The sequence below is a fragment of the Esox lucius genome, chromosome 11 (assembly GCF_011004845.1).
Source record: "Esox lucius isolate fEsoLuc1 chromosome 11, fEsoLuc1.pri, whole genome shotgun sequence".
NCBI classification, from domain to species: domain Eukaryota; kingdom Metazoa; phylum Chordata; class Actinopteri; order Esociformes; family Esocidae; genus Esox; species Esox lucius.
In genome coordinates this window covers 10886251-10910137 of record NC_047579.1, presented here as the reverse complement: position 1 = coordinate 10910137, position 23887 = coordinate 10886251, and the positions used below count along the sequence as shown (strand labels likewise).

Sequence of the window (23887 nt, the reverse complement as noted above, 5' to 3'; positions counted from 1 at the left end):
GTGTGCTAACAAGATGAATAAAAATGCATATCCATTCCTAATACACAGCTTCAATAACAGCCTTTTGTCAATTGAATAGAAAACTGGAGCCTACAACCACACTTTTAAAACCCATTCAATGAACGGTGAAGCAGTTGTGTTCCCTCCATGCTAACTCCTTCCCACATCGCATTGACCGTGATAAAGCAAGCAAGCCTGTTCTAGCTTCAACCAAACTAGGATTTAATTCAGACGAGAACAGATGTATAACATACCCTCAATGATACCTGAATCAAACAAACTGCGACCAAATCTTTTGTATGCATCACAGAGACATCAACTCTAGTTTACAGGTTACATCTTCAGTGGCGTTTAATCAGAAATATTCACAATCACATGATATATTTACTCACTACTAGAGAGTTATTATCAGTGTTTTACTATGGTGTGTCCTACTGAACATGACCATGATTAGAGTGAAACATCATGTAGTGTTTGACACAGAGAACATCTGACACAGAGACACTGAGGAGTCATAAACCCTAAACCCTGGATAGAGGGGCTCAGTGAATGTGGTGTTGAATGTGTACAGGTGGGTCAGTGTGTCAGAGGAGACCCTGTAGAAGGACAGAGTGCCGGCTGGCCAGTCCAGATACACTCCTACTCTGTGGGGGTCTGAGGAGGTGACAGGTATGACAGTTGTCTTATTATTGTGCCTGAAATAGCAACGGTCATCATAATAGACCAGACTCCAGGACTTATTATTGTATCCAAGACAACAGTCATCACCCTTTCCTCTCCTCTTGATTCCTTTATATGTCACTCCTATCACCGCTGCTCCCAAACTCCTCTCTACCTCCCAGTAACAGCGTCCAGACAGACCCTCTCTACACAACACTTGTTCCCAGTACTCAAATCTCTCTGGGTGATCAGGATACGGCTGCTCCTCTCTCTTCCTTGTCACCTTTCTGTTCTCCTCAGACAGAGAGAGGTTTCTGTTTACTGTGTTTGGGTCCAGTGTGAGTTCACAGACATCTGATGGATGAGACCAAGACACAATATTACACATCATCATCATTCATAATATACACACACATGTACATTTTATAAATTTTTTGGCATATACTGGACTCTAGACAAAACACACTACCCCCCCATCCCCCACACACACACAGACAAACATGTGAGCACACACCAGTTTAATAAAGCACTTACATTTTTGGGGCCCTGGTTTCAACCTCCGCTCTCCACCATGATCCATACTGTGGAAGAGGAGCAGACTGTCATTCAGTGACAAACAACCATCACTTGCATTACGAGCTCCTTTGACCACATGTTTTGGGTTCACAGCAACTACTTCCAAATGAGAAATGCCACACCAGACCCTTTACCTGCTTAGTTGATGAAGACATAACAAAGGAATAGCCCACACCTGTCCATGAAACAGCTTTTGAGTCAATTGTCCAATAACTTTTGCTCCCTTGAAAAAGAGGGGGCTACATATTTAAGAGCTGTAATTCCTAAACCCATCCTCCAATTTGGATGTGAAAATACCCTCAAATTAAAACAGAGAGACTGCACTTTAAAGCCCATATTCATTATTTAATTGTTACTTGTTAGCCAAAATAACAAAACTTGTGGCAGTGTCCAATTATTTCTGGACCTAACTGTACATGCTCACTTTGAATTTGATGCCAGCAACACATTTCAAAAGATTTGGGACAGGGGCATCTTTACCACTGTGTTGCATCACCTCTTCTCGGCCGGATTTCACTAGTGGGACATTTTGGGTCCTAGATTCATTTCTGTAACAGATACAACCTATTATGATGTATCCTTTTAATAGCAACCCCTCTGGCTACAATAAAAACACATAAAAACAGACTTCTGGGTCACTATTTATAAAACTCATCTGTTTGAAAGGCAAAAAAATAGTTTTCGGAAAACATTTCTGCCATTCAGCATCAAGATTTTTTTTTTAAAGCATTATGAGATTTTGTGTCAATGGTATTTCCTCATACTTTCATGCCTTTAATATCAAATGACACTGTAAATAATGAAATAATTATATAATAGAAGGTAAAAAATATAGGCATTTGGTTCTTCAACCTAGAAATGAAACACTATAACATAAAAGATAAAAACCCAATATAACGGTTCCTTTAGTTTAATGACACAAAACGGCCAGCAGGTGGCAGCACTAGATCGCTAGTTACGTTTGGACTTATATATTTTATAAACTCAGAAAAATTACCAACTTCTTCCCAAAAACTCAAGAACATCCCCATACTATATTGACTAAATATTAATTTTTATATCTTATATATAATACAAACAATGTATTATGGTTCAAAACATCATATATAGTGATGTACACGCATGTAATATTCATAGTTGTGTACAAATGAGCCTTTCTAAGATGCATTGGCAATGTCGTTGCCTGGTGAAAGGTTCTCATAGCAACCCAAACTATACAACTATACAACCCATATTATACACGGAAAACCCCAATTATGCACGGAACGCTTCAGGAACGTGGCTACAAATAATATACCATTGGAATCGGACGATTATGGAGAATCTATTTTTCGAAATATTTATGCAAATGAGCACTGTCCGCGATATCGCGGACGTCGACCATAATACTCTGTAAGCGTTTGGGAACTGAGAAGGCCAATTGCTGTAGTTTTGAAAGTGAATTGTTGTCCCATTCTAGCTTTATATAGGATTTCAGCTGCTCCTTTGTCATATTTCTTGTTTCATAATGTGAAAGGCAGGCCAATTTAGTACCCAAGGAGCCTTGCTTTTGTAAACTTTATTCTTAAATTTGCTTGCTCAGTCTTCCACAGGGTAGTAAACCCCTCCCCATCTTTACTTCTAAACCCAGTCATGTTACTGACCTTACCTATTAACCTAATTAGTTGTGAGATGTTTCACCAGGTTTTTTTTCAGCATTAAACTGTTCCAGTCGTGTTGCCCATGTCCCTTCTTTTAAATGTGTTGCTGGCATCAAATTCAAAGTGGACAAATACTTTTCAAGAACCGATAACATTTCTCTGTTTCAACATCTGATATGTTGTTTTTGTAGTATTCTGCCATGCAAAGGCAAAAGGCTGTAACTTTTAGCTATTGTCATTTTTGGAATATTAAATTTCTCTATCTTGTGGACAGATATCTTAAGGCAATTTTGTCGTTATTGTTTTATATTGTGTGTAGTTTTTGCTGTTACTTCCGAAAGCCCTAGTGAAGTCAAAGCAGAATCCCTTAACATCAATTACAGTTCTTTGTCTTTGTTTCGCTGCATTCCAGAACCCTCAAATTGAGTTAACTAGTTGCTCCGCATTTGTTTTGCTGCGCATCAAAGTGAAGTTACTGAATTACAGGGTTATGCCCATGTATTAATACTAGATTAGTCTACAACAAAGATCGATTGATGGATGATAGATAGGTAGATAGCAAGAAAGGAAATCTACTCAAATGTCTTGTTAGTTAACTATTTGACAAACAAAACCAAACAAAGTGATCAGAATGCAAACGAAGCATTGGAAGCAAACAGTAACAAGCAATTGTAAATCATACACCATGAACACTTGATTGTGTCTTGCAGGTTAATCAGTGACAGCCAAGATAACACAAGTGGGTTAGGGGTCATATAGACACACACTCCTAAGTAGCCTAATCGCACACACACACACACACACACACACACACACACACACACACACACACACACACACAGACACGCATACACACATACACACATACACACACAAGCTCAGCAGTAACATTTCACAATTAAATAGATAGCATACCTTTCCTGTAACCTGATAAAAATCCATTGCAAACAACGTCCTCTAAGAAGTTAAATCCACAACATGGGTTCTAAGCATTAGTCGCTGGGGTTCAACACGTTAAATCCATAACATCAATCGTTCTTGAGTATCCTACTCTGGCATGCATCCAATTAAATCCAAAACCTGTGTGTCATATCCTTTACTATTCAGTGCATTAGTAAACATTGCACTCAATAAACTGGTTGCAAATTGTTATCCTCCAAACTTGCAAAATTATTTTGGTTGATCGATAGACATCTGTGTCTATATTTGTCATGTCAAAAAACAATACAAATCAATTGGAAGTTAATGCCTTTTGGCTTGGCAAGACCCCTTATTATTTTGTAGACAATGCAAAGACAGAGTATATTCACCTCCGAATAATGGTCAAAGGTCAAGTTTGACCTCAATATTTGTATGTAGATAAAAATATAATGCCACATTTCCAATATTCTGCCTACAATTAATTTGGCTGGACAACAAAACAACTTTAAAGTCATTTTTCTGTGTTCTACACTCTGGCGAGTTAAGGTCTTTTGCCTTTGTGGAGCAGTATTTCCCATTGAATATAGGGTTTAAGTGATTCGCACATCATTGCATTCATTTTTTTTTTTTACATTTTACAATGTCCCAACGTTTTTGGAAACTGGGTTGTATTTAAATAATAATAGTGATTTCAAAATGTGTTTTCCTCAAATTCACAATTATCCTGCTTGATATCACATAATGGCACTTTGACCTTGAAACTGTGTTCATGCTATGCAAAATGAGTACAGGTAGGCAGGTCTGTATTTGACACATATTACATAATACAAAACAACATGACAACTTTATACCAGATTACTGATTACCAAAACATAAAAACTCTAAAAGACATACTTGAGTTTCTCCAGTCTCCAGTGTGGATCCTCCAGTCCAGCAGAGAGCAGTCTGACTCCTGAGTCTCCTGGGTGATTGTAGCTCAGATCCAGTTCATTCAGATGTGAGGGGTTTGACTTCAGAGATGAGACCAGAGAAGCACAGCCTTCCTCTGTGACCAAACAGCCTGACAGCCTGCACAAAGTTGATCATGATTTTACAAACTACTTGGATTAGCAAAGTCTCTGCACATTCAAGTATTGATGGGCAACCAATGCTTTCTGAACCCTTTTGAGGATTGTTTCAAAAAGATGAAATACTTTAGTTATTAAACAGTTCACAATAAATACATCTCCTGTAATTAATTACTTTCATAAATAAATGATTTGATGTTTAGAGTTCAGTCCGAATGTTGGGGTTGTTTCCCAGGCAATAATTTATTTTAAACTGTCCAGTTAAATGTCAAGAAGAATATCTGTCTAAGGGATGTGCTTTTGCATTGGGGCAAATTTATAGCTGAAGTATGTAGGTTTTTTGTGTTAATACATCGTTGTTTTATTAATCTGTATGGACGAATACCTACCATATCAGATGGTCCCAGGCCTGCATCTGAAAAACCTCTGTATATGGTGTACTTTTGCTAAGGACAAAAGTGGTTGGCTTTCACAGTGGCGGGAATTTTATTTTTTCCGCACAGGAAGTGATGCGTTTGATGTAACAAAGAGCAGAGGCTGATAAATATAAGGAAGTGACTACTCTAATTTTCTGAATCAAGCAGCGAGACACTAGCTAATTTTATAAAAAATGGAAGAAATTCAGAATGTAACGGAATGTAACAGAATGACGCCATTCAAAAACATGAGTGAACATTGGTGTTGCTGCCTATCCACGATGTATGAAACTCAAGGAGCAAAATGCATTAAACTGCAACACTGATGTGGCAGTTCTTCTGTTAAATAAGTGAGCTAGCTAAAACAATAGCTACCTAGCAAATCAAATACTGTTGTTATTAATTGCCCTATTGGTGTTAATATGGCTAGCTATACAGACAGAGCAGACATAGCTATATCTAAAATTGCGGATATGAAACGTTTGATTTGAGGCGGTCACTACAGCTATCTTTTCTTACCAATCAACCGTGCTGGTTAAACTTACAGAATGATATTCTCAAACAGCTGCTCAAGAAAGCCACTGACTGTCTGTTCAACACTGTCCATCGCTGTGGGCCGCACATTTTCTGTGTCTCTCTTTGATGTGTCATCACATTAAACCATGCCTACAAAAAATGTTGTCAGGACTCAGCCCTCCTGAGCTGTTTGTCTGTCATTACATCTCCCCGAGTACCAGTCTCCTTGTTCCCGGCACTCCACGAAGGCACCCATAATCACCACTGATCCTGAGCACCTGCATCAGTCTACACACCTGGGGGCCTGATTGCCACTCTTCCTATAAATAGGAGAGTTCTGCTTTCAGTCCCTGCCGGATTATTGTACAGCCACGTAATTATTATAGTGTTCTCTACCTAATTAAGCAAGCTATCCTATTTCCCGAGTATCCTGTTTTTGTTATCTTCTGCTCACCGTGTTTTCTCCCCCGTTCGTTTCCAGCCCCTTGGAGACCCGTTCCGAGACCCGTCCTGTACTTCCCTCCCAACCACCTTTCTGCCTTCCCGTTATCGACCTTCGCCTGGACTGACTCCCCGCTCTGTTGACCGAATCCTGCCTGACCTTCTGACCATTCTTGCCTCCCGGACTTCGTACCACTGCTACCCACTATCCACCCTCCAACAATACATTCATACCCACTATCCACCCTCCAACAATACATTCATACCCACTATCCACCCTCCAACAATACATTCATACCCCCTATCCACCCTCCAACAATACATTCATACCCACTATCCACCCTCCAACAATACATTCATACCCACTATCCACCCTCCAACAATACATTCATACCCACTATCCACCCTCCAACAATACATTCATACCCACTATCCACCCTCCAACAATACATTCATACCCACTATCCACCCTCCAACAATACATTCATACCCACTATCCACCCTCCAACAATACATTCATACCCACTATCCACCCTCCAACAATACATTCATACCCACTATCCACCCTCCAACAATACATTCATACCCACTATCCACCCTCCAACAATACATTCATACCCACTATCCACCCTCCAACAATACATTCATACCCACTATCCACCCTCCAACAATACATTCATACCCACTATCCACCCTCCAACAATACATTCATACCCACCTACGTAATTCTTACGTATCTCCACTGTCATCTCCGACTACTACAATAATCATCATCATTGTCCTTTTACCCCGGTGTCTGTATCTGCTTCTGGATCTTACCTCTGTCCTGAGTCCCAGGAGTCGTGACAAATGTATTACTTAAATCACTGTCCTCAACAGCCTGTACAGCCAGTCCTATGTTTGGTTTGAAAAGCATTGTTTGGCAAAGGGATTTTTTTTTTTCGTTGCCCCCCGTGCTAATTTTACCAAATGCTGGGCATTTTCTTGGCTGGTGAAGGAAACCACACTGCTTGCAGTTGAACACACCTTGCTTCGACTACTTGTCTGTATTCCTGTCCTCTCAACGCACGTCCCCTTGAACGACACAGCACTGATTGTCACACTGTTACACTTTCAGTAACGTTGTTACGTTTTTCACTGAAATGGCATATTTTTACAGCACCCTGTAATGACAGTTCAGGTTCCCTCAAGAACTGTTCTCTCACTTTTGTATCATAGATGCCAAAAAATATCTAATTGCGTATGTCATAGATGACTTCAAATCCAAAACATTGCATGACTGTGATCAATGAGAAAGCTATCATTAAGCAGCTGCGTCCGTAAACGGAATCCGTATCTTTCTTATGTTTAATTTTTCCTGGGAGAACAATGTGCATCAAACGTCCTTATCACTTGCTCAAAGCTCTTTCGTCTCCTTCCTCAAAAACAAACGTGTTGAACATTCCACTTGCTTTCTGTCCACTGATAGCAGTATGGCTATCTTTCTTTCGTCAAGTTTATCATCAAATCCGACCACTGGAATTGCTGCTTGAAAGCCCGCCAATGGCAATCAACGCTTCCCGTGAGTTCCAAACCAAAGACACCCAGAGGCCACATACTGAAATGACATGTTGTTGCATATCATTATACCATTATTTTGTCTCTGGACATTTTTCACAACAGTTATGTTATGCACAGTGAGTGACAGGTTCCACATGGAGATCCACAAACTGCCACAACTACTCAGCTAGAATTAAGAAACAACACAAGAACACATACCGCTTGCAGAGCCCAATGTTCTTCCGTAGTCACGGTAGACCCTACTGGAGCATCAGAGCACACACTTCCAGACTCACAGTTTTTTCCCTCAGGCCATAAGGCTCCTCAACCAGCAACACTGATCCATAATCATACTGATCACACATGAACATTCCAGATGCTCTGATGGCGATTCTGTCATATTACCACCATACTTGCCTAGAAAATTCAATACTACTACCAATATTGCTGCTAGTTTACGGTACTATTTTTAAATGCTGCTATGTACAGCGTTATGTATATTATTGCTTTATACCCTTACTATATTTTTCTGTGTACATTTTCTTCTTGATTCTCACTACATAGTTGTAGTGTGCCGTGCCACCATTCATAAGCTAATTGCACTCGTGTATGTATAATATTCAACAACTCTAACAATTGCTGCTAGTTTACACTGTTATGTATATTACTGCCATACTTGCCATTTTTAAATGTTAAATAATACTACCCAGATGGCTGCTATATCAATAATACTACCCAGATGGCTGCTATATCAATAATACTACCCAGATGGCTGTTATATTAATAATACTACCCAGATGGCTGCTATATTAATAATACTACCCAGATGGCTGCTATATTAATAATACTACCCAGATGGCTGCTATATCAATAATACTACCCAGATGGCTGCTATATTAATAATACTACCCAGGTGGCTGTTATATTAATAATACTACCCAGCTGGCTGCTATATCAATAATACTACCCAGGTGGCTGCTATATTAATAATACTATCCAGATGGCTGCTATATCAATAATACTACCCAGATGGCTGCTATGTTAATAATACTACCCAGGTGGCTGTTATATTAATAATACTACCCAGATGGCTGCTATATCAATAATACTACCCAGATGGCTGCTATATCAATAATACTACCCAGATGGCTGCTAGTTTACAGTACTCTTTTTTTACACTGCTGATAGTGCTCAAATGTTAGATCCCTGGGCAGCATTGGTATGCTGCAACCAGGTAATTCCGTTTTTTTTTTCAAATGTGGATCTTCAAATCCCTATGAGACAAACTACAGACTACAGATGTCTTCAAAAATAAACAGTGTATTAATAAAACACTGGGAATGAATGGTGGATCGATGGACATCAGAGGGATGGAATGAACATTAGTTGTAATGTGTGATATACTTGGACTAACAGAAATTATTATCTATTATGTAAGAATATGTGTTTCCTTCCAGGCCTGATGGGATGTCTGACAGGGTTTGATCTTTACCAGGGATGGAGGCTTGGACCTGCTGGCAGCTCAGAGCAGGTGGAGGTGGAAACACAGATGTTTTTATTCCCCTCTGTTGCATTGTTGTCATGTTTATTGTTGTGTTGTCAATTATGTTGGCATTTATTATTACTTACCTCAGAGTCTCCAGTCTACATTGTGGGTCCTTCAGCAGAGCAGAGAGCTTCTCCACTCCCGTATCCTTCAGGTCATTGTTACTCAGATCCAGTTCTTTCAGGTGTGAGGGGTTTGACTTCAGAGCTGAGACCAGAGAAGCACAGCCTTCCTCAGTGATTCCACAACCTGACAGTCTGGAGAGAGAATATCATGATGTCACAAACAGAACAATAGTTCAGAATAACTATAGAACATCCTCAATACAGCTCCAGAAAAAATTAAGGGACCACTGCCCTTTTTATTTTATTTTGGTTTTGAAAAGAAAAGAAAAAGGTACAGTGGTCTCTTAAATTTTTTCAGAGCTATATATGACATCATTGTCATGTCAACATTACTTAGGGGCATATTTTTAAAACAACATTGGCTATAAATCATTATGATGTAAATATATATCATTATGATGTAGGAAACTTCCTATGTAGTAAAGATACATCCTATATGGAAAATAAACTTCCTTTATAGAATATTATCAATGTTGTTAGTTCATTAAAATACTGTAGATGTGAGAAAATTGTGTGTGTGTGTGTGTGTGTAAGAGGAGCAAAGTAGCAAGAATGGTAATAAACTGAGAAAGAAGGGTGGATCTGTAGACATTAGGGGGTTGAAATGGAGAAGTTCTAATGGTTGATACAGTTGTGCTCAAAAGTTAGTATACCCTTGAAGATATTGGTAATAGATGTACCATTTGTAAAGAAAACAAGAGTGAGTTGGCAAAATATGGGATTCATATTCAACTGTAGGTAATAACAGAAAAGCACAATCATAAAACAAAACATGGAAAACAAAGAAAAAAATTAACTGACCCCTGTTCAAAAGTCCATGCGAAGTAGATGTGTTGCACTGCATGAGGCAAATGGTGGTCACGGACCCGCCCAATACAGTGAAACTGCACATTTTAGAGTGGCCTTTTATTTTGGCCAGCCTAAGGCACACCTGTGCAATAATCATGCTGTCTAATCAGCATCTTGATATGCCACACCTGTGAGGTTCATGGATTATCTCGGCAAAGGAGAAGTGCTCACTAACAAAGATTTAGACAGATTTGTGAACAATATTTGAGAGAAATAGGCCTTTTGTGTACATAGAGAAAGTCTTAGATATTTGAGTTTAGCTCATGATTAATGGGGGAAAAAACTAAAGTGTTGCATTTCTAATTTTGTTCAGTGTAGTTTGGTGTAAAGAGAACAAAGACAACATACCAAGCCATAGAAAACCAGGATAAAGAGGGCAGAGAACGGCCAGTCGGGATAACCAGCTAAGACTCACACACTACACCTAGTTCCCCTCTCTGTCAGAACTCTAGCCAGGTATACCTTGTTCTCCATTTGGTACCAGGCTCATATATGGTTTATATTTAGCTTATGTCTCATTTATGTTCCTGGGACTTATAGCATTAAAATGAGAAACAGCATTGCATTAGAAAATGCAAAGAAGACCCCGAAATGTTGAGCAGCTGCAATCCTACATCAAGCAAGAATGGGACAACATTCCACTTTAAAAACTACAGCATTTGGTCTCCTGAGTTACCAAACGCTTAAAGAGTATTCTTAAAAGAAAACATTTCCCTGTAAGTCAAAAACTTTTCTGACACATGTTGCTGGCATAAAATTTAAAATGGGGTATATAGTTCTGGAACATTTGACGTGTTGTCTTTGTACAATTTTTTATTAAATATAGGGATAAATTATATGCACAGCATTGCATTCTGTTTCTATTTGCATTTTATGCAGCATCACAACTTTTTTGATATTTAACTGTATTTGTCTTTGTTACTTCTTTTTGAAAGCTATAAATCTTATTGTATTTTGATCATTTATGGGGGGGTGCTTAACAGGGGGTTCCATACTAGCTAGAGCCGCTACTGATCATCACAATGTCAAAAAAATGAAACTACTATTACTCACCTTAGAGTCTCCAATCTACATTGTGAATCCTTCAGTAAAGCAGAGAGCTCCATAATTCCTAAATCCTTCAGGTCGTTGTTACTCAGATCCAGTTCTTTCAGGTGTGAGGGGTTTGACTTCAGAGCTGAGACCAGAGAAGCACAGCCTTTTGTGATTCCACAACCTGACAGTCTGGAAAGAGAATATCATGTAACAAACAAAACCATAGTTTAGACCAAGTTTAGAATAGCCTCTATATATTACATCATGTATTTTACATTACTATCATGTCAGTTCTACTTCAGTGTATACAATATACTAAACCGATATTGCCAATACATGACAATGAATGTGGTTATATATGAATATAAATACAGTTAGGGCCTGAAATAATTGGACACTGACATAAGTTTTGTTATTTTGGCTGTTTATCAAAATATATTCAAGTTACAGTTAAATAATGAATATGGGCTTAAAGTGCAGTCGCTCACCTTTAAATTGAGGGTATTCAAGTCACACGGTTTAGGAATTACAGGTCTAAAATATGTATCCTCAAGGGACCAAATGTAATTGGACAATTGACTCAAAAGCTGTTTCATGGACAAGTGTGGGCTATTCCTTTGGTATTTCTTCACCAATTAAGCAAGTAAATGGAGTTGATTCCTGATGTGGCATTCGCATTTGAAAGCTGTTGCTGTGAACCCAAAACATGCAGTTGTGGGAAAGGAGCTCGTAATACAAGTGAAACAGGCCATTCGAAGGCTGAAAACAAAAAAAATCCATCAGAGAAATCACAGGAACATTAGGAGTGGCCAAATCAAAAGTGTGGTACACAAAATAAGAAAGCATTGGGAGCTCTGCAACACAAAAAGGTCTGGACATCCATGGAAGACCACAGTGGATGATCGTAGGATCCCTTCCAATGGTAAAGAAAAAACCCCTCACAACATCCAGCCATGTGAAGAACACTTTCCAGGAGGTAGGCATAATATTATCCAGGTCTACCCTAAAGCGAAGACTTTATGGAGCAAATACAAAGGGCTCAGCACAAGATGCAAAGCAATTCATAGGCCTCAAGAATAGAAAGACCAGATTAGACCAAAAAACATCTAGAAAAGCCAGTTCTGGAACAGCATTCTTTGAAAAGATGAAACTAAGATCAACCTGTACCAGAATTAAGGGAAGAAAAAAGTATGGAGAAAGCTTGGAACGACTCGTGAGCATACTACATCATCTGTACAATACGGTGGAGGCAGTGTGATGGCATGGGCATGCATGGCTTCTAATGGCACTGGGTCACTAGTGTTTATTGATGATGTGACATCAGACAGAAGCAGCCAGATTAATTCTGAAGTGTATAGGGATATATTGTCTACTCAGATTCAGGCAAATTCAGCAAAGTTGATTGGACGGTGCTTCACTTTACAGATGGACAATGACCCAAAACATACTGTGAAAGAAAACAAGGAGTTTTTTAATGTAAAGGAGTTGAATATGGCCAGGTCAATCACCTGATCAAACTGATCGAGCATGCATTTCACTTGCTGAAGACAAAACTTAAGGGAGAAAGACCCACGAACACACAACAACTGAAGACAGCTGCAGTTAAGGCCTGGCAATGCATCACAAAGTAAGAAACCCAGCGTTTGGAGATGTCCATGCATTCCAGACAAGCAGTCATTGCCTGCAAAGGATTCTGGATCAAGTATTAAAAATGAACATTTTATTTATCATTGTGTTCTTTTGTCCAGTTACATTTGAGCCCATGAAATAAGGGGACGTTGCATGAAAATGATTCCAATTCCTAAAGGTTTCATACAATATTTTTGTTCAACCCCTTGGATTAAAGCTGAAAGTCTGCACTTCAACTGCATCTCAGTTTTTTTCATTTCAAATCCATTGTGGTGGCGTACAGAGGCAAAATCAAGAAAATTGTCATTGTCTAAATATTTTCCTACCAAACTGTAATAATGTTACTCACTATATTGCAAATAAACTTCCTATATAGAATATGATCAATGTTGTATGAAGAAGGGAGTAGCAGGAATGGTAATACAATGGTTCCCAACTACGCTCCTCAAGGACCCCCAATAGTACACATTTTCATTGTAGGCCCAGCCAAGCACAGCTGATTCAACTTGTCAACTAATTATCAGGCTCTCATTGAGTTGGGTGTGCTTGTCCAGGGCTACAACAGAAACGTGTGCTGTCGGGGAACTGGAGGACCGGAGTTGGGAACCACCGTGGTAATAAACTGAGGAAGTGGGTGATTAAAATACCTTGAAAGCAGGACTGCAACGAGTATTAGGCTATTAATAGATTATTAGACAAGACATTGACATGGACAACTTCAGGTCATACTTTTCAAAGTAAAATTGTAAAGACAAATTTATAATAGCCTCTATAGATTACAAAACTGTCACGTCAACTCTACATTAGGTCAAATTTTAAAACAGACATTTTGGTGTCTATTTTTACAACAGTATATTATAAGTTCCTGTATAGAGAAAGATTAATGTTGTCAGTAAATATACTGTCGCGCAGATGTAATAGAATGGTTTGCGTGTGTGTCGGGAGGTATTTTCATGACTGTACTTACAGAGCAATTCTGCAGGTTTTTATCACTGGCAACAACCCCAGGAGACCTTCTTCTGATTTGGAGTATTTTTTCAGGTCAAACACATCAATCTCCTCTTTTGACGTCAGTAACACAAAGACCAGAGCTGACCACTGTGCAGGTGACAGTTTTTTTCCGGAGAGACGTCCTGAACTCAGGTATCTTTGGATCTCCTCCACTAGAGAATGGTCATTCAGTTCATTCAGACAGTGGAACAGATTGATGCACCTCTCTGAAGAGGGACTCTCCCTGATCTTCTCCTTTATGTATTTGATTGTTTCTTCATAGCTCTGTGAGCTGCTTCTGGTCTTTGTCAGTAGACCTCGTAAATGCTTCTGATTTGACTCCAGTGAGAGACCCAGAAGGAAGCGGAGGAAAAGGTCCAGGTGTCCAGTCTTACTCTGGAAGGCTTTATCCACAGCAGTCTTGTGAAAATTGATTTCAGGTATTTTCCTGAACTGAGTTTTTAAGAACGTTGATTGTTGTTCATCCATTAGATTCTTATTACTGTTGTTGAATGAGAGGAACACATATACAGCAGCTAGAAACTCCTGAATACTCAGATGGACAAAGCAGAACACCTTGTACTGGTTCAGCCCACATTCCTCTTTAAAGATCTGTGTACAGACTCCTGAATACACTGATGCTTCATTGATATCAATGCCACACTCTTTCAGGTCTTCTTCATAGAATATCAGATTGCCTTTCTGTAGCTGTTGAAAAGCCAGCTGTCCCAGTTTCAAAGTGCTCTCTTTTTTCCCATCATACTTTACATTCCTGTGAGTGGACTGAAACACAAGGAAGTATGAGTACATGTCTGTTAGGGTCTTGGGCAGCTCTACTTTATCATCTGTTGTCAACATGTGCTCAAGGATGGTAGCAACGATCCAACAGAAGACTGGTATGTGACACATGATGTGGAGGCTCCTTGATGTCTTTATGTGTGAGATGATTCTGCTGGCCAGGTCCTCATCACTGAATCTCTTCCTGAAGTACTCCTCTTTCTGTGGGTCATTGAACCCTCTCACCTCTGTCACCAGGTCAACACACTCTGAAGGGATCTGATTGGCTGCTGCAGGTCTGGTAGTTATCCAGAGGAGAGCAGAGGGAAGCAGATTTCCCTTGATGAGGTTTGTCAGCAGCACATCCACTGAGGTTGTCTCTGTGACATCATAACAGCTCTTGTTGTACTTGAAGTCAAGGGGCAGTCGGCACTCATCCAGACCATCAAAGATGAACACAACTTTGTATTCGCTGTAGTTAGAGATTCTTGCTTTTGTGGTTTCAATTGAGAAATGATTGATGAGTTGAATAAAACTAAATTCTTTACTTTTCATCAAATTTAGCTCCCTAAAAGGCAGCGAAAATACAAATTGGACATCCTGATTGGCTTCTCCTTCAGCCCAGTCAAGAATGAACTTTTGCACAGAGACAGTTTTTCCAATTCCAGCAACTCCCTTTGTCAGCACAGTTCTGATTTGTTTGTCTTGTTCAGGTATGGGCTTGAAGATGTCATTACATTTGATGGCTGTCTCTTGTCTTGGTCTTGCTTGTTTCCTGGTTGTTGTCTCAATCTGTCTCACCTCATGTTCATTATTGACTCCTCCACTTCCACCCTCTGTGATGTAGAGCTCTGTGTAGATCTTATTGAGAAGTGTTGGGTTCCCTTGTTTAGCGATACCCTCAAATAAGCACTGACACTTCTTCTTCAGAGTTAATTTGAGTTCACATTGACTTTTTACTGCACGCTCATCTGAATGAAGAAATAACACAGAGAATATGAATGTCTCTTTAAATATGTAGAGTATTGCTGGATTTAAATATAATGTTGTGAATTGTAATCTTTCTGTCTCTTTTCTCAATCTGTCCTATATGTTACATGTTTGAACACAAGCCATCACTACTAAAAGAAGTCACTCTTACTGAGTTACACAGCTAATTCTTAGATGTTCCTCTTAATGGAATATTCAACAGTAGTACTAAATCCTGAGTGGCAATTGTCATTTTTGATTGTTTGAAAGGTGGGCGGGAATTCCGGTTAGGGGATGTGACCTTCTGTTTGGTGGGTGGGACTTCCTGTGTGGCATTTGATGAGAGTGGGACTTCTGTTGTGACATATTCTGCGGAGTGGTACTTCCTGTTTGAACTTCATGTGTGAGAGCATTAACTAAAGCTACCTTTTTTGTGTAAGGTATAGAGAAGGGGCTGGGACTTATGATTTGGAGAGTTTCAGCCCACATAATTTTAACAGGGAACAGGTCTAAAGATCAAATCTGCCCATTGTCTATGAAGTGTTTGTTAGTACAGACTTCAGTATATTTTGGTTGATAAAGATCCAGTGTTCTACCGAGGTTTATACTCCACCACAGCTCTATGTAACCCCTTTATCATGTGGGCGACATTTTCTGAAGTAACTAAACCTGGATCGATCAGACATTATGGCTAGGTTGAATATGTCGTGATTGGGTTACAAATATTATTAAAAATAAAACTGACGACTTTGCTACATGCTTGTGTATGAGCAATGATGAATTGTCACATCAAAATAGGTATTTTTACTCATTAACTTCTGAGCATTATCTTTTGAGTTGCATTATATGGCAAAACTTTACAAAATTACCCAGAAGATTAAGTTTAAATTGGCAAGGACAGCGCTGATTCGCTGACATTTCAAGATATGTCATTTCAGGTAAGCAAAATGACCATGTAACCAACAGCGGTGTCAATTGAACTGTACAGTTGTAATTTTACGGCCGGGGGTTTACTGTTGAACAAAGAAATAAAATCCTGAAAATATACTTTTTGTGTGAGTCTAAACATTTACAGACATTGTGATAAAATGTTATTAACATCACGACAATCTGCCCCTCCAATTCCTACCTATCCTAAGTATTAGTAGGCTTAATTGATAGGGGTGTATCTAGGCCACTTGAATCATCTGTTATAGAAAAAGATGAGATACTTATGGTATCAACATTTCTACCACTTCTACCATCTATTTAAGTAATTTGGTCCGCCTAAACAGACAATAGAACCCTCACTAGTTAGTTATCTAACTGCAGCAACTGTAACAAGGAACAAAAAAAAATGACTTACCATAGGCTACCTTCTAACTATTGAACCTTTTCTTATCCAAAATAAAAAAATGCTCATATATAAACAATTATTAGGCAAACATATCATTTTAACGCAATCACGTGGTCAAGAAAATAAATCTGTATCAAAATATTATTTGCATTAATTTTCAATCAATTTGTTTTTGCATTTCTAAAGATTTTATTTACAATATGTATACTGTTCCGGAAAAGATTAAGACACCACTGAACCTTTTTCTTTACTTTCCAAAAAAATTTAAAAGGATGGTTTTGAGTGAGGAAAAGGTGTAGTGGTCCCTTAATTTTTTCTGCAGCTGTCTATAATTGATCTCAATACTTCTTAGTTGATGATTTGCTTTTAATGTTAATTATTTTGTTTGCAATATTAATACTTTTTATTGTTCTTATTGAAACAAAAGTAACTCCATATCTCTAGTGGGGAGAACAAGTATTTGATACACTGTCGAATTTGCAGGTTTTCCCACTTACAGACATGTAGAAGTCTGTAATTGTTATCATAGGTACACTTCAACTGTGAGAGACGGAATCTAAAACTCAAAATGTCAAAAAAACTCTAAAAACTCTAAAGGTCCAGAAAATCACATTGTATGATTTTTAAGTAATACATTTGCATTTTATTGCATGACATAAGTATTTGATACATCAGAAAAGCAGAACTTAATATTTGGTACAGAAACCTTTGTTTGCAATTACTGAGATCATACGTTTCCTGTAGTTCTTGACCAGGTTTGACCAGGTTTGCACGCACTCATCCTTCTTCTTTCTCCAAACAAGGCGAGTGGAGTTTAGACCAAAAAGCTCTATTTTTGTCTCATCAGACCACATGACCTTCTTCCATTCCTCCTCTGGATCATCCAGATGATCACTGGCAAACTTCAGACGGGCCTGGACATGCGCTGGCTTGAGCAGGGGGACCTTGCGTGCGCTGCAGGATTTTAATCCATGATAGCGTAGTGTGTTACTAATGGTTTTCTTTGAGACTGTGGTCCTAGCTCTATTTAGGTCATTGACCAGGTCCTGCCGTGTAGTTCTGGGCTGATCCCTCATCTTCCTCATGAACATTGATGCCCCACGAGGTGAGATCTTGCATGGAGCCCCAGAACGAGGGAGATTGACCGTCATCTTGAATTTCTTCCATATTCTAATAATTGCCCCAACAGTTGTTGCCATCTCACCAAGCTGCTTGCATATTGTCTTATAGCCCATACCAGCCTTGTGCAGGTCTTCAATTTTAACCCTGATGTCCTTACACAGCTCTCTGATCTTGGCCATTGTGGAGAGGTTGAAGTCTGTTTGATTGATTGTGTGGACAGGTGTCTTTAATACAGGTAACCAGTTCAAACAGGTGCTGTTAATACAGGTAATGAGTGGAGAACAGGAGGGCTTCTTAAAAAAAAAGAACAGGTCTGTGAGAGCCGGAATTCTTACTGGTTAGTAGGTGATCAAATACTTATGTCATGCAATAAAATGCAAATTAATTATAAAAAAATCATACAATGTGATTTTCCGTCTTTCACAGTTGAAGTGTACCTATGATAAAGATTACCGACCTCTACATGTTTTGTAAGTAGGAAAACCTGCAAAATAGGCAGTGTATCAAATACTTGTTCTCCCCACTGTATGTCCATGTCGTTCAACATAAGTTTATTTTGAAAGAAGATATCGCAAAGCAGGGCTGATCATTTCGAATATTGAATAGACAGCCCTTTTCAAAAGTCCTTTGTTATCTCCTGCAGGGTCCGTAACATCCATGTGGCCTGTGGTGTCCTTGAAAAACAAACCGGCAGAACATTGTGTCTTCAAAGTATCACTTCCATAATTCAGAATGCTCTCTATAACAGCTCTGTACGGGTATGTGTTGCTATTGTGACCAATTAAACGAACACCCAAGGAGACATCCACTTGTGAAAATAGTGTGGCTATCGGGTAGTTGATAACCCCAACACGTGGTCCGGCATCAATATTAGTCCCATCCGAATTAGTGACTTTTATATGTAGGTACATGTCTATGTTTCACTTCATTTAAAAGTAATCCTCGTATGCGGGTATTGGAACTCTATAAAAGAAACTTCCCAATCACCTTTCAAATCTATACCTTTGGCAAATTTTGTGGTATCGCTCAATTTGAATTGTTTGAATAGATATGTAATGATGAGTGACTAGGCAGTGTTATGTAGAACCCGCTGTCACCAATGCTGTTCCAGCAAATCCTAGAGTTTTTATCCTGTTTGTAAGTCAAGGACCTCTGATGCTATCCAACTGTTGAATTTCTCGGGTCAACCAAGCCATTTCACAAGACTCATCTTCTTCTTTTTCAGTACTTTCTCATCCAGATCTGCTTTCAAATGTTTTATCCTTTGCCACGATTATTTTCAGTAATGCCTGTTCATAAAAGTTCCCAATGATCACATGGCCATCATAATCTTTTATTCTATAAACAGAAGGCACCCTAGGAAGGCATTTATTCATACCCCTTGTTAAATGCCCCTCTCACAGTCTCACAGTATCTCCAACTCGGTACTCCAACTCAGAACTGATTTCCATTTCTGATCATTGTTATACCGTACAGGTTACTGAGAACAAGTCTAACATTTTCTTCACAAACCTCAATAGGCATTATCTTAAAAGCTATTATTGTAACCACGAACCAATGAATCACATCAGCATAACGATGTGTGTTGGCAGCCATGAGATACCACCATGGGGCCTCCCACTGAAATGCCACAGTGTCACTGGACCCCCTGTCTCAGCCTCAAGGTCTTACGCTGATATATTAATGTGCTGGGGGAGTAGGGTCAGTTCTCCTTCTCCACTGTAAATCCTTGTAAATCTAAGGAATGCACTCTCTTAAGTTTTTTTGTCTCCTGCTCCGTTCAAACTTAGGAGGACATGAGGTCTTGGCCCACACCTCGCGGGTCCTGGTTTTCAAGACTCATTGCTGCCACTGTCCAAAGTCCTCCTGGCTGTGTTGCAGATCAAGACGATACCAGCTGCCAGTCTGATAACCACCTCCCTGGACCCCCTCCACCCACTTGAGTCGCGGGATCAGGGTCCAGCAGTCACACTCTAACTTTCTTACATTATCCGGAAATAGCTCCAATCATATTGCTTCATACCTTCGATGTCTTAAAACTGCACATCTAACATATTAGGTGTGCCCTGCTTTGGCCCCAAATAAAACACTTTTCGAAAGGAGCTCTTTAAACTAGCATTACAGGCCATTAGGTCAGGCACACCCGGCTTAAACACTTTGCCTTTGGACAATTCATAAAATGCGAATTTTGGTATATCAGGGTTGAAAATGTATCCACCAATACACCCGTCTTCCAAGACCATCTGTTGCACACATCAATTGCCTAGGGATTTAACATTCCTGCGCCCTATTGTTAAACATCAAACATATTGTTACTTATCACAACATTGAATGTCTGGGGATATAATAAGCCTTACCCATGGAGCCCCATTGTTAAACATCAAAACAACTGTAACGCTCCAGCCATATAGTAATGTTGTGTAATAACTTTTTATTTTATTTCAAATAGTCCTACATTAAAGGGAACACCTGGGTCCTGAATATGCTATCTAGTTCTCACAATCTAAAACTCTGTTTTGGTTGATCTATGAATAAGGCTTAGATTTAAATGACTTCAAACACCTTTTTAGAAATATAAAATAATATATTTGATGCAGAGGTTAAATTAACCAAAAAGAATAGACTTAACAATAAACAATATTGCTCTAAATACACATACAGAGTTACAGCTCACAATATAAATGCATTAAATTGTTAAATAAAAACTAACATGGGCCCACACACACTCTCACTCTTGTACTCTCAACCCTTCGTGGCAGGCCTGTTCGTGGCTCGGGCTTGCGGTAGCCGATAACCGCCGCTTCACTCTATGCGTATTTGCATAACAATTACATAGTATTACATATTTTCTAACAGTTTGTGATAGAGAGATTCTGTTTTCTTTGCTGTTTCTACTAGATTCTGATGAGAACGTAGATGTGCTTTGTGTTTACGTGGCACATTTCCTTGTTGTCGTCATCCTGTCCAAATCCAGGCAACCCTTGTGAACCTGACCAATGGATGGGCTGTTGGGTGACAGCATCCAATGGACGGCTGTTGCTATGCAGAATAGTTTATTCTACCTCATCAAGGGAAGGTATCTGTTGTTTATTTAATCAAATCAAATCATAAGGTTGCTGGGTGGGACATAAGTTTAGTTTTCTTCATTTTCTCAATCTGACTGTAGAAGAGGTTGTAGTACTATGTCAGCTTAGCTAGCATGCTAACTTAGCATTAGCGAACGTTTTAGCATCGTGTCCTTGAATAACGATAACTTGTCGAAAATACAAAGAAAGGATATGTGTTCTCAACAGTTTTAGAAGTATTCTAATTAGTATAAAATGGCAAAACAAAAAAAAACATTTACTAAATGTAGCCATTGTCCGTCACGGTTATCAAACGCTGGATAGCTGAGTTACCGGACAACAAAGGACGAATGCTAACAACAGGCTAATGCTAACGCAAGAACAGTCTGGTAAGAAACATCTAATAACCTATTTATCATGAAATAATGTAATACAAATGTGATCATTATAGATATTGTCTGCTTTGCGTATTTAGAATGGGAGAACTGTTCCACATGGCTTTTTGTGGTCTTATTTCAAGGATAAATAGTGACATAATTATGGCTGTCATAAACATATTGGACTGCTTGCACAAAAGGTGACTGATTTCATTGTTCTGTTCACATTATTGTGATACAATGCTTTTTTTTGCAAGAAAGTGTTGGTGTAATGGCAGAACAGTTCCAAAAGGGTTTTTGGGCTGATTTCAATGAAAAATGCGGTCAAAAACATGTTGAACAAAAGGCAAATTATTTCATTTTTCTGTTCACATTCATTGTGAAGCCTTTTCTTACACAGATGTACATTGTGTTTGCACAGAACATTTGTATTGGGAGTATCACTCCGTATGGGAATGTTATGGTCAGAATTCAATGATATATAGAATAAATCTGATTTTGCTTATGAAATTATTTACTTTATTGTGCATTTTCCCCTAAAACACTACCTTATAAGAACATTAACATGCATGCTTATATTAGCTGAGATACTTTGGAATATTTTGATGCCAAATACACAATGTTTGATTTACATTACATATTGTTTATGAGCCCAAATATATAAAATAATATAAAAGTAGTGACACCCAAAAATGTTAAGCGTAGTACTCCGAGGGTTAACAAAAGGTCAAGGTGAATAACCTCATTAATTATACTATTATCTATATTAATATAATCTGAAGGTCTATGTATTTAAAGAACAGAAAAAAGTCTACCCAGCTACACAACCATAAATTACAAACCACACACCCCCTTACCATATTTCTTCCCCGGACATGCATATGTCATACCAGAAGTTACACCCCCTAACAAACGTCACACAGGAAGGCCCACCCCCAGCATACACCGGAAGTCCCACTCGCTAAACCGAAAGTCCCACCCCCAAATCGGAACTCCTAACCACCTGTCAATCAATCATCAAAAAGGTCAGTTGCTTCTCTGGATTTACTACTAACAGTTAAGTCAGACAACTTACTTTTCTCCAGTGTTTCAGCAAGCTCCTTCTGGTTCATGTTCCTCGGGTCATGAAGTGTGACCTCATCCTGCCTTTCTCTAAAGAAAGAAACGGATAAAGCAAAAGGAGGGGGAAGAAGTTACAAATGAGAAAGTTGAAATAGAGATGTGAAAATGGGTAAAAAAAAAAAAAAGCAAATGAGGTGTGATAACCAAATTTGTAGCAGGTAATGCTAATGCTACTACTCATAATGCAACATTGACTATTGTAGCTTTGCAACAGAAACATGGCCCTTCACCTCACAGTTAAAAACCATACCATACAAATTTTATCATAAATCTTGACCTGGATACTGAATCATGAGAAGAAAGAAGTGAGCCTGACCTTGCAGATTATTACAAATAATACAAATAATTTAACTGGTTTTGCTGGTTATTTTTCAATAGAATTTGTAAGCCTCTTTCATATGTCAAGGCTACTCTTTGAAATAGACAATTACACAAAATCTCTCAAGCAATTCCTGAGGGGGACACCAAAAGTAGTGCTGTAATACTGTTTCAGTTTGGGCCATCGGTTTGCTCGCTACTGTAGCTCTGCGATTTCAGTCTGTACTGAATGCAGAATTGTGTGTGATACCTACCAACATAAAACAAACTGATTTGATTAACCTCATGTTAGCTACAGGCACTGAGTGCATTTCAGATGATTGCCAGCTAAGGAACACTACATAGATTGCATCGCAAGCTCGTCTCATTGACTCAAATTCTAACTACTGCAAAAACGGGTTGATGTTACTGTAGCTAGCCAGAAAACATTGGCTAACTGCTAACAAAATGTGAACTGTAATTCAATGCAGAGACAATAAAGTCTGTTGACAGTTATAAATATGTCTATAGGTACATTAACATCAACCAGTTTTTGCAGTTTTTTCATTGACCCAGTTTTTGAGTCAATGAGAAACCTGCAATGCAATGTATATTGTGTTCCTCAGCTGTCAAGGTGACTGTGTTCGTGTCAACCATCTGAAAGGCACTCAATGCGCAAAGATAACGTGGGGTTAATCCAGTTAGTTTGATTCATGTTGGTAGGGTTCACACACACAATAGCTGAATTTGCAGATCTGCAGTAGCTAGCAAACCAATTACACAAACTAAATCAGCATTACAACACTACTTTTGGTGTCCCCCTCAGCAATTGCTCTTGAGAAAAAAGCTTAACTTAATCTTCAAAAACAATT

General features: G+C 38.8%; 1 protein-coding gene across 1 annotated transcript in view; it reads right to left on the bottom strand.

The window, feature by feature from the left end:
• Positions 1-333: 333 nt before the first annotated feature.
• LOC105008547 (protein NLRC3-like) overlaps positions 334-23887 on the bottom strand; it is a 39018-nt gene continuing 15464 nt past the window's right edge. Inside the window, exons 4-10 of the mRNA XM_034295550.1 lie at positions 22672-22748; positions 13928-15698; positions 11350-11520; positions 9406-9579; positions 4692-4865; positions 1195-1241; positions 334-1014 (exon numbers count right to left, since the gene is read on the bottom strand). Of these exons, the coding sequence (XP_034151441.1) occupies positions 464-1014; positions 1195-1241; positions 4692-4865; positions 9406-9579; positions 11350-11520; positions 13928-15698; positions 22672-22748 (2965 nt within the window). The 3' untranslated portion in view covers positions 334-463. The remainder of the gene's footprint in view (positions 1015-1194; positions 1242-4691; positions 4866-9405; positions 9580-11349; positions 11521-13927; positions 15699-22671; positions 22749-23887) is intronic.